The 12321-nt window shown below is 42.1% G+C and overlaps 1 protein-coding gene across 1 annotated transcript in view; it reads right to left on the bottom strand.

The window, feature by feature from the left end:
- Positions 1–340: 340 nt before the first annotated feature.
- The window catches only part of LOC126455970 (suppressor of lurcher protein 1-like), a 40030-nt gene continuing 28049 nt past the window's right edge, over positions 341–12321 (bottom strand). Inside the window, exons 5-7 of the mRNA XM_050091726.1 lie at positions 11400–11613; positions 3293–3537; positions 341–647 (exon numbers count right to left, since the gene is read on the bottom strand). Of these exons, the coding sequence (XP_049947683.1) occupies positions 595–647; positions 3293–3537; positions 11400–11613 (512 nt within the window). The 3' untranslated portion in view covers positions 341–594. The remainder of the gene's footprint in view (positions 648–3292; positions 3538–11399; positions 11614–12321) is intronic.

Here is a 12321-nt window from a genome sequence, read left to right as displayed (position 1 = left end):
CTAATTCCGCCTGTCTCACCTGATTTATTTCGACTACATTACATTATTCTTGTAGGTACATACATTGCTCTGTAATTATGATAATTTTAAGTCTAGGTTCCGTCATCGAAGAAAAAAATCTGTAACAGAATTATCATGTGTACTTGCCACTGGCGTTTCACATTAACGAAAACTTTTTATCTTTGGGATCCAGATTCAGTCGTTCTGATAGGTAAATGAAATAGTGGGACACTATTGAACACACCAAATTTCAGTTTATGGCTGGTGAGGAAACGTATGTAACGCAGCAGATGATGTTGTATAAATGAAGCAAAACCATAGTAAAGAAATTCATCCAACGTTAATATATATTTTACTTGATTGTCAAAAATTATACAATTTCTTTTTTTTACACAAGGGTAATTTCTTTATAAAATTTCTGTATAAAAATCTATATGTAAAGATCACATTCTCCTAAATGTTGAGCGATTTCGTCGTAACTAATTTTCTGACATTTTCTATTGTCAACTTCGTAAGTACTTAGAGTCCTTGTGCGTACTGAGATCAATGGTTGAAGTACTGGTGAAACAGACGCCTCGATTGATACAACTTGTCTTAGCAGACGAACTTCAAGCAGAACACAATCAGCGGCCAGAGGGATGTAGTTCCTGAAACGAGATAGACAGTGAGGAAATTAGTGTTCGCTAGCGCAATATTTTTATATAACGTTAATTATAATTACATGTTTGAAGGAAGTACTGTTGCGTGAAGAGGAAAGAATAAGCAAATTCGGAAGTGAAATTACCCTGACACTTTAGCGACGTCTGCCTCATGATTTCTCTGGCCCATTTTTTTCTTATGCATCTTGACAATAGTGGCCACGTCTATGCGTGGCGTTTGTTTACATTCAAGTAAACTTATTTTCTTTTTGTTGTTATTTGACTTAGTCAAGCTGGAGATAAGCGATTTGTATGTATTGAAAGTTGTGGTTTCAGGAAAAAGCGCTTTGCTAGTAAAGATCGCACGTAAGATTTTTATTTTATTTTCCTTTGTTTACTTTCTAGCGAAATTCAGTATGTTAATTTACATAGTTTGTAATGTAAGCAGAACAAGCTCTCAATGTAAACTGGTAGCTTTCGTGAACAAAACTATTTATTTTTTGCGACTTATCTATGTTAAGGGATCTGTACCAGTTCTTGAGTGTGTATTTTGTATCGTTCTGACCTTGAATAATATGCAAGAGCAGAAAATATGCAGAGTTTGATGTTGGTACCGTACATCGTAAAATTAGATTCAATATTTAAAAACGTTAACTGCCTTTCGCGAATGTAATACAGAGTCAGTGTCAAAGAACAAAGTATTGATATCAAACAGAAATGACGATGAATTATGGAACTAAAAATTCAAAGAACTTGAAGAATCTTTTTTTATCAGTTTTACATCTGCTTGACTGTTAAGTAATTATTGTACTGACAGCAATTGCCAGAATGCAGTGGCAACAAGAATAACTCAGTTTTTGCAGATGGCTTCCAAAGAGATGATGGTAAATTTGCTTTGCATTTCAGTAATTCCGCATTTTAATTTGGGTCTTCCGCTTATTCATTTCCGCATATATCATAAAAGTCAGGTTCAGATGCTAGGTACACTATGATATAAATTGTAACGTATTTTACTATACTCTTCATTATTATCCTTCCACACACATATTATAAAATAGATTCTAAGGTAGTTTAGGATATGTTCTTCATTGGTATACACCCTGTACAACTATATATGTATTCAACTCATGAGAATGCGTTACAATCGATATCAATAGCCGCAGCAGGTCTTCAATATTCCTCCTCCATTATACAAGTAAGCATCCTTCCTCCAAGACTACAGCACCCGGCAGTTGGTTACTGGGGTTGTAAATGCAGCACGTAATTATAGTGAGCCTTCGTGGTGCTTGGCTAACATTAACGTCTCTGCCCAGAAATGTACAGATCGTGGACTATAATTCACAGTTGAAAATGACTGTTTCAGAGACGTGTTACGACAGTGATCCTCACAAAAAGAGCTGCATCCGGAAGGACCCGACTGACCCATTACACACTGCGTGTTTATTTTGCACACCATCAGCTTTGGCAGTGGCTACTTTTGCACAGTCATCCCGACGCTCGGGGAGCGTGAACGGGTTGTGACCTCTTGGGCATCGGTTGATATAAGTGGGTCCCAAACGGTTCTGCCGGACGGTACGCGGGCAGCGTCACTAGAACACCAAATGTTTGTACACTGTGCCAAGTCGACACGTCCGGAAGCAGGTTGCCCAGCATGACGAGTTTGATAGGGACGATATCGTGAGGCTGTGGGGACCTGGATGCTCCTATCGTCATCTGTGCAGCTGCATTGTCACCACCATTGTTCGTTGTTGGGACACAGGAAGACACGCATCTATGATGTGGATGTCCAACACGCATCACAAGGGGGGGGAGTGGTGTATGAGGACCAACGGATTGTTAGCCATCCGCGAACTCAAACGGCAAAGATAGGGTCTACCCTGTCTTCTAAGCAACACTCTGTCTGCTAAAATCATTATAGGAGGAGGTTGCATGACGCACAACTCGCCGCACGTGAATCGGTAAGGCTGCCACGTACACCCAAGCAGAGTCGCGCCCGATTCGCCTGTTGCTGGCAGCGGCGGACAAGGGTCCTTCAGTCCAGTAGTGAGTCATCTTCAGAGTCTGGCCTTGGAGGCGACGACCACCAAGTGCGTGTCTGGGGGCGCAGTGGAGCGCCATGAAGAGTGGTCTCCCATCACGCGTCCTTGGAATTCCTGTAAGCGATGGCCATGCAGTTCACGAACGGCCACGCTCATGCCATATTTCAACTGTTGCCACCACCAGAGCGCGCCTTGCAGCTATGGGTACTCTCCAGTCTCCAGCCGCACCGCCCGATCTTAACTCGATGGACAATGTGTGGGGTGTCATGGAGCATGCCGCCAAGGCTTAGCTCCCATCCAGCAACCTACGGGAACCGCGCGCCCAGATGCAAATGGCGAGAAATTAGAGGCATACACCCAAGCCATGTACAACTCCATTCCGCGACTTCTGAAATATTCACAGCCATGGAGGACCGACTTCATACTAATACGTACTCTTTGTGGCCGTCTAGTGTAATGAATGTGTGTGTGTGTGTGTGTGTGTGTGTGTGTGTGTGTGTGTGTGTGCGTGTGTGTGTGTGTGAGTGAGTGTGTGTGTGTGTGTGTGTGTATGTGACAGAGACCTTAAGGCAAAGTAACTAATTTCGAACTGTTAAAGCCCACTGGCAAGCTGACCTGCGGCTCTGCCAGTCTGGCGCCTCCTGGCGAGGCTGGAGTCCCTGTTGCCTCCCAGGAATCGGTAGGTGACGTTGAAGCCTGTGGCGTCGAGGCGGCCGTTGGACTTGAACGTGAGCCGGAAGTACTTGCCGTCGGACAGCACGTCGAACGGCTCCAGCTGGCCGCAGTACCTGGGGAACCGCGAGTCGCGGCCTCTGTAGTTGGACATCTCTACGTAGTCGCTCGCTGACAGCGCTTCACACCTGAAAAACACAAATCACTTCATTTCGGACTCTCTGTTCGTCTTTCCGTTATTTGCAACTACGACGCGCTACATGTTACCAGCTGAATTGTGTGAGTCAGTCGCCTGTTACATTCTCTTCAGCAGGCACCCCTCAGACCCTGACTCTGATTCTGAAGCGTCCGTTAAGCCTGACATGTCTCCTGGGTTTTGCAAAATGGAGGGCTAAGTATAGTGACCCGTAGATTTCCTGAGCTGACAGGACTTTGTTGATCCTATCACTTTTCTGTAACTCTATGGATTCTTGTACGTAGAAACGAGAACAGGGATATTGGATTGAACGTGAAGATCCCGGGGAAGAACCACAATTCTAAAAAAAAAAAAAAAAAAAAAAAAAGCGAGACACATCATCAACGGACAAACTCTCCTTACCAGATGCGCCCCAATTAGTACACAATCATGCAACATTCAGGTTGTCTCAACGCTTATTTCTCTAGCATCTCATCTCTGCTGGTCGTTATTTATGAGAACACCCCCTAATGATTAGGATGGGTCTCTCGGTAGAATACGCTCTTTAGAAGCACCTAAACGACGAGTACGTGAGTTGACTCTGCTAAGCAACAGGACATGCAGTATTACACAGGATATCTGTAACACAACAGGACTGTCGAATGAGAATTTGTTCTTAGGTAGGAAGCTTGGAGGAACTTCACTTACGAAGTTATCATCCACTGGCATTTATTAAGTCTTGTACGGTACGGCAGGATTAAGAGACTTGCTATCATTGGTGCCTGGCTCTTTTCGAAGTTTCATATTAGTGGGAAGGCAACCATAAGTATCTGTGAAACTTAATCGATGTAATTTTACTGTTTTGTTTTTTATATTTTATCTTTTAAGCATTACATAATTGTGAAGCAGTGGACAGGCATGTACGTGTTCAGTTGTTCAAGTACTCATGTAATCAAGTATGCACGTCCGTGCGTCAGAAGCGTGTGTGTGTGTGTGTGTGTGTGTGTGTGTGTGTGTGTGTGCGTGAGAGAGAGAGAGAGAGAGAGAGAGAGAGAGAGAGAGAGAGAGAGTGGGCAGGCGAGCGGGGAAGCGTGCATGTGTGTCTCTGCTTATGGTACGGTATCTCTGCTTGTCAGTGCTTAATCTGTCAGTGATGTGCAGTAGTAAAATATTCTCTGTGATGAAAATTTAAAAATATGTTCACGATTTGACAGTCTCTACGACAGTGGAGAGGTAGATGGTCTGCTGTTGGGTGTACTTGTGTAACGAACTAGCCGGGGAAAGCCTTGTAATCGTACGAATATTGGAGTAGACAAATGACAGGTTAACAAATAATGAGCTAAAATAGTTACAGAAATTGATGATTACAAATACCAACCTTTATCGGAGATTATCAAACATACAAGCACTTTAAGTACTTTGAAGCCTTTGTGATTTTTGTAAACGGGAGTAAAGCTAGAATGACAGAGAGAATTATCGTACAGTACAGCAAGGAGTGACAGAGCGTAATGGTTTTTATTCGCAACTATTTCGTTTTAGTTATCCACTAATCTATTTAACCCAGAAAAGTGTACCTGAAGAAGATGGGAGAAAAAACTAAGATTCATAATATCCGGAAGAGAAACAGATTTTGTAAACAAACATTCTAGCTAAGTGGCAAATGTGAACGAATTTGAAAGAGAAACGTCACGTACAAATAAAAATGTTATGTATAAAACAGACTACTATTCGTGCAAGGATAACCAAAAACGTTATAAATGAAGTAGCATTGAGGAAACCATTGTTATATAGCATAAATGAGAAATCAAATATACAAGGTTATTCATAAACGGCTCCATGGTCTCAGAAGACTGCAAGACATACAGAAGACTGACACACATTAGTGGGTAGAGCATCTCTCCAAGTTTGTAACTCACATCATATGTGCTCATCATCGATCGTGATGAAGAAGTGTCAATACGTGAACGCAATTAAGTGAAGTCGCTGACGCCAATTGCCTGGGAAAGCACAACAGCTTGCGTTGGAAAAAATGTTCTTTGGGTTGCCTACCTACAGGCGCGATGTAATTCTAAGCAGCAATGTAAAGCGGATGAAGTCCCTACATGTTCTGACACGCCTGCCCCGTAACACAATTAAGTCCCGGGACATTTTACGAATCAAAAGTTGGCGAGACACTCTGTCCCCTAGTGCGGATCGTTTTTCAGTACATCATGTGGTTTTCGGATAGCTGTTTTCTGAAACCCGCAGTTATTTATGAATAAATGAATTGCCTGGTACTTTCATAGAAGATAGAGAGCCATAATTTGAGATAATATTGGGAGTATGATGTTGATATAAAATGTTTGCAGTTACCAAAATCACAATACGATAATATAGCTTGCTGAGATAATGTTGATGAAAGGGAAACTGGAGGTGAGATCAGATTATGAAAGATGCCTACCGACCATTATGTTTGTGAAGGCATCGCTATTTGCGGGAGATAATTTTTTTCTCTCTTCCTTTCCTTTCTTTCGTTGTATTTCATATGTATATTTCCGATGATATGGCATAGTGTCTATTTGTCCTGTGTTTGTTAGAGATAATATCTTTTTGATATTAATGTTTTACATGAGTAAATACATTTCTGTTGTTTATTGAGTGGATTGATTCTTTGATTATCATTCGCTGAAAATGTTTATTGTGATTAAAATAGTAGCACAATTAATGATATACTGAGGTACTTCATAAATAGAGTGAGAGTGACCTAGGAGAATCGATAGTGACGGTCGAACAGTGTACGTAGAGAGAGTTTGTGTTAGACGAAGGTGGCGCGCTAACACGTATGGTTTGATGTCTGTGTTTGTCCTCTTGGAAATTGATGCAAACGGAACTCTTTAATGGCGATATATGTTTCTGTTCTTTCCATATCGTATTCTGAAATGTTTATTGTGGACAGAGAGGTTGGACTGTATAAAACCACCAACTGAACTGGATCGTGTCACTACGACAATACAGCCATGTACGGATGACATTGTAGTTACGGGTTTTGAGGTGAACTGTGCTCGCTTTGACTGTATCGCGTGCACTTTACAAATTTCAGAACTTCGGTGTTTGTTTGCGTTGTGTCTGAGAAAAGTGTAACGTAATTAGTAACTGTACCACATACGTGTTAAAAACTGTGTACCATGAACGTGCTGATTCCCGCCGAACGTGGTGATTTCGCGTAACTATTGAACTGTAATTACGCGATCGGAAAACTTTAAAACTGTGTAACGAACATGTTAATGCAAATTTCGTGTGTGATAGACAGCAGTCTGAGTGTTGGTAACAACAACAGTAACGTACGGTCTGCCAGTGGCTTATAATACGGCATTGACGTCAACTTCGCTGGTTGGAGATCATTTTCCACATGAGAAGATCATCCGCAGTCTTCATTCAATCAACGGAGCTGATCCAACGCGCCGCCTCTACCGACGAGCTGAAATGAAATGTCGTGTGGCGAGGGCCTCCCGTCGGGTAGACCGTTCGCCTGGTGCAGGTCTTTCGATTTGACGCCACTTCGGCGACTTGCGCTTTGATGGGGATGAAATGATGATGATTAGGACAACACAACACCCAGTCCCTGAACGGAGAAAATCTCCAACCCAGCCAGGAATCGAACCCGGACCCTTTGGATTGACAGTCTGTCGCGCTGATCACTCAGCTACCGGGGGCGGACACCGACGAGCTGCCGTAGCATCATCAACAACTTCACAACATACTGTCGTCATCTCAACACATCAGCACCGAAAAGAGAAGATGCAAAGTTTTGCGCTCTCCCTATTGAACGAGTAAACAAAAATTCAGCGGATGAACTTGTAAATTCACTTATTTTCATTTAAAACCATAATCTTGTTTAACTTTGAGTATGGTAATAAAACTACTTGCATTGATCTGTTAGCTTTCATTATAGGTACTATTGACATGCCATTATTTGTAAGCAGTTTTCTTTCACTTAAACTGTATGTCATTTTAAGTTAACGCTGCTGCATTTGCATATATTTTTGTGTGCCTTTAGGAGGGAAGTGTTAGAATTTTGAGTGTAGTATTAATTCAAAATTGATTAGGCATAATTTATTGTGTGATAAGTTCGCAAGCGTAAATCGCGATGTCCACCATTAATTTCTGGGCACCGACCAGTAGGATTAAATCTACTTATTCGATATTGGTGCAAGCTTTGCGGCGATGTTAAAATTTAATGGGACAGCTGTCAGACCACACAAGCTATGTTTACATCACAGTCAGTCATGTTACCACACTATCATGAGCAGAAACATCGATTTTTGATGGTCACAGGGGATAAATTCAAGCCTAAGCCTTCAGCGTTTACGGGATTATTAATATAATTGTGTGGGATTTACATGTTTAGGAGACCATTCAATAGAAGGATGTTTTGTTCCACAGAATTCGGAAGTAAAACGAGTTCTTCTAGGGCGATATAATTAGATACATTCTCAATAGGATTCTTTGTATAAACAAACGTGTGTAAATTCTTAAGGGATCAAACTGCTGCGGTCATCGGTCCCTAACTCTACACACTATTTAACCTAACTTAAACCAACTTACGCTAAGGACAATACACACACACCCATGCCTGAGGGAGGACTCGATCCTATGACGAGGGCAGTAGCCCGGACCATGGCAAGACACCTAAGACCATGCGGCTACCCCGCGCGGCTTTTGTATAAACACACGGACTGTACTCTCACAAAGTACAACCACTTGGAATCGTTTTCTTCAAATTAATTTGTGGAAAACATAAAATAAGTATGGAAAATATGTAGGACTATGGAAGGGTTCCTATAGCGAAGGGGTGCCGGTTCGACAAGTTATCATACCTTCAAATTCGAATTAGTCAGCTTCGGCAATATAACTGATGTAATCTTCTGTGTTAAATCGCGCAGTAGCACAGCTCTATTTCAGAAGACAAACTGCAATCCGCATAACAGATGGGTACGTATTTTTTAAATGAATATCTTACGAAACTTATGGACAAATTTATTTGACTGCCTCAGTATATTACGAACGTCGAAAATTATACTTTCTGCCTTTTGTATAACAGTCATGAGGGGAAGTGCATGAAAAATACGCAGTTTGTCTCAAAAATTGAAGGTCAAAATGGTGCAGTCTGTGGAGAATCATAAAATGTTGTTTGGTATGGAACCGATGGAATTTTAGCCGATCTGAGTCTCCGATGATCACTACGTGCGAGGGACGTATTTTTAAACTGCGTATCAGTACAAACAGTTATCTTCCGAATTTATGTTAGATAAATCATCTAGAGGAACAACGTGCAGTCGTCTGTGATATGTCGATGAATGAATTTGCCTCTGTTACAGTAGATGATTGGTGTTCGAAACTGCAGCATTGTTCCTTACAAAAACTTGGAAGGCATGCTATTAATGTATGGTGCTAGAAAACGCAGTGCGTGAAAATCTAAAGAATAAAGAATTAATATTTTCGCAGCAGATGCATCGAAACTGAATGTGTATGATAATTCTGAAGAAAAAGTGGACGCTCAAGAAAAGATGGCTGACCAATGTTCTCGAGCGAGAATTTTTTGTACTGTGGAAATTGAGTGGTTGGTGTGAGAGGAGCTTCATTAATATCTCCCTTCAACTCATTACGTTTTTCATACATTGTAGAATAAAGTGAGGAGAGATTGGCGGAGTACCAATTAGACGCTTTCATACATAAAGAATGTCAACAATGGCGTCAAAGAATTCTGACACCAGAGTGCAGTTCTGTCAGTGACTTAGTTCTACGGATGCTTGCGTAAGATATGTGTGCAACATATCAGAATAGTTAGGTTTGATGCAACCGGATAGGTGACATGATTTCAACACACGTTGTTGACTACATCGGCTTCTTGGTCACTGGTGTCCTCACCACGTGTCCTTACACGTGAAACACAGAATTGCAGTATCAAATTGGTCACGTCCGGCATCTTGGATGTATCTTTGAATAAGAAATAAATCGTTCTCCATTTCAGTCTACGACTGTGGAACAAATTGTCCTGCACCCTGCGTCATTTCCTAAACCACTCTGTGTTCAAGAAGGGGATTAAAGCTGTATCTGTTATCATAGGCGTAGCTTCCCCCTCGGCATATCATAACTATCTTCTTTCTGTCCAACAAGGAGCCAATATCACTGTCACCTTGTGACTTTTCTCATCCCTTTCTATTTCTAATTTTTTAATTCATTTGATATGAAAATCTTAGTCTATTATTTCCCGTTCTTTCTCTGAACACTCTACTCCTTGTGCCACTTTGAGTGCTTCTGTACTGTTGCCTCACGTTTCTGTCAAGTGTCACTTCTCTCATTCGACACGAACAAGATGAAGAAGTTGATTGGTACGATGTTAAAAAGACCGAAATTTCTTAAATTCGAGATATTCATTGCTATGGGTACTATTACTATTATTGTCATTACTACTACTACTACTACTACTACTACTTACTACACAAATCGTAATGTTCGCTCTTGATCCACTGAGAAGGTCTGGGCAATGTCGGAGATGGCATGAAAGCCCTAATCTTGCAATGTGAACTAGATGCACAAATAAAGGAACTATATTGCAATGAATGCACTAAGAAGGGTAGCCTCATTAGGAACAATTTCCGTCGACTTTCGTTCCGAAAGAAGGGTTAGTTGTTTATGCCAATAAAAAAACTAAATGTTCATTGCCTATCTTTAGTTTCTAATCTGATAGTACTCAATCTAGATTCTTCTACCATCTCTAGCCGTAATTTTGAACTCACATGTTTGAGACACTTCCTCTTCCATCATTTTCTTTGGGGCTTTGTCCCGCTTCAATGTGGGGTCGACCTTGTTACTACTGATTTGGCAATGCTAGTGGCAGAGTGTGTCCAGATGTCCTTCCTGTAGCCACCCTGAACGACCCAGAACAGAATCAGCTGTCTGCGTCTAGTGTAAGCCATGTTTTCATGTGTCTACGAGTCGTGTAACTGAGGCGGAACGTGGGGACCAGCCCATCCCTCTCCTAGCGGGATGCGGAAAACCGCCTAAAATCCACATCCCGGCTGGTCAGCATACTGGCCCTCGTCGTTAATCTGCCGCGCGGATTCGATCAGGGGCCGGCGCGCCTACCCGAGTCCAGGAAGCAGCACATTAGCGCGCTCTTTGCTACTCTCGCTGGTCAGCAGCCTCCTCTTCCATTTTAGGATATCTATTAGTATGCAACTCTAACACTAAACGGTCATTTTTCTACAGCTAGATACCCAAAGAATGATGTCTCTTGAGGATCTACATGTGGCTGACAGTCACATTGACATTATTAAGTGATGAAGTGAATAGGAAAAAGCTGCTTAAAGTATGAGGTTGGAGCGGTGTGGGCACAGATCGAATAGATGATAACAAGTATAAGAGAAGGTACTGTGGCGGAACGCACAGGATAAAATTTAACAAAATCGACGCGTAGAAGATGAGATTCTCATATGAAGGAAGCTATGAACTTGCATACACATACGTTTAAAACTCTGTACCAGCTGGAATTATTAAGGTAGGGTCATTTATTCACTGAAATCTCCGTCGAATGTAGCACACTCAGCCATGTGATCGCATTGAAATGAGAAAACATAATCATCACAATAAATACTGGAATGGTGGGAACAATTTTTGATCTCTAACTCGGGTAATATCGAGTCATGGTGAAAGCATAAAAGCGGGCATAGTCATTCCCCTGTGATGTAACGAGTGTGATAATTTTTGTGCTACTATCACCGTTTTTCCAGCTCGTTTTGGAAGTTTAATTCATTTTTATGTCCTGATAGATATTTCTGTACCTTAAATAGATTACTGTTGTATTGACGGCCTGTGGCGTCTAAACGTACTCACGGTTGCACTCCCTCCACGTCGAAATGGACGAAGCGTAACGCGATCCGCTGCCCGGGCCGGCCGTGGAAGAAGAAGTGGCACTCGGTGTCCCTGGGGTAGAGTCCGGGGAAGTTGGGGCTGGTCACGTAGCCCCTGGCCGCCTCGCTGCCGTTGAAGGAGAAGGCGCACGGCCACGACGACAGCTGGCGGCCGTGCGGCGCGCTCACCCCGAAGTCTGCAACACGGCGCGCGCCGCACCTGTTGCTAACTGCTGCCACTTCGGCGCCCTAATACTAAACACCGTATACGGTCTCAGAATAAATATGTCTGGCCATAAAAACTGCGGCATCACGAAGGCAGCATTCCACGAAGAGAACTACATTCTTGGTTGTGCGAAAGATTGTCATTTCAGCACAACTACATCAGCTACATAGGAGCAACGTCATCTGCAGAGTGGCGCGCATAAAACCGGCCCTGCACTGAAAGGAATGTGAATGAAGAAAATCAACGTACATCATCGCTTCCTTACATTTTTATCGTACACTTTCATTATTAACTATGTAATTAAAAGTTTAAGTAACACATCTAGTTTTATTCGTTTAATAAGCATATTTTAGAAAGGAATTTAACGTCTGTGTTCAAAATGTTCTCCGCCAACATCCAAGCGAAGTTGTGCACGTCGAAGCATGTTACGGAAAATACATTTCAGTACTCTTTGAAGAGTGTTCGAAATTTCTTCACATATGTTGTTTTTTAATGTGTCAACTGTTGTGGGATTGTTGCGGTAGACTCTAGCCTCTAGAAATTCCCAGAGGTAAACGTGACATGGTGACATGTCGCGAGAGCGCAGGGTGTCTACAAGCCCTTACTAATGGTCCTCTCTTCTGCAAAATCAGTGTCTATACGAGCTAAGGCAAATCCGACGTATGCAAATTGCCCTATC

The sequence above is a fragment of the Schistocerca serialis genome, chromosome 2 (assembly GCF_023864345.2).
Source record: "Schistocerca serialis cubense isolate TAMUIC-IGC-003099 chromosome 2, iqSchSeri2.2, whole genome shotgun sequence".
In the NCBI taxonomy this organism is placed as follows: domain Eukaryota; kingdom Metazoa; phylum Arthropoda; class Insecta; order Orthoptera; family Acrididae; genus Schistocerca; species Schistocerca serialis.
Note: the sequence above shows the minus strand (reverse complement) of the source record. Positions and strands in the feature narration are given on the sequence as shown.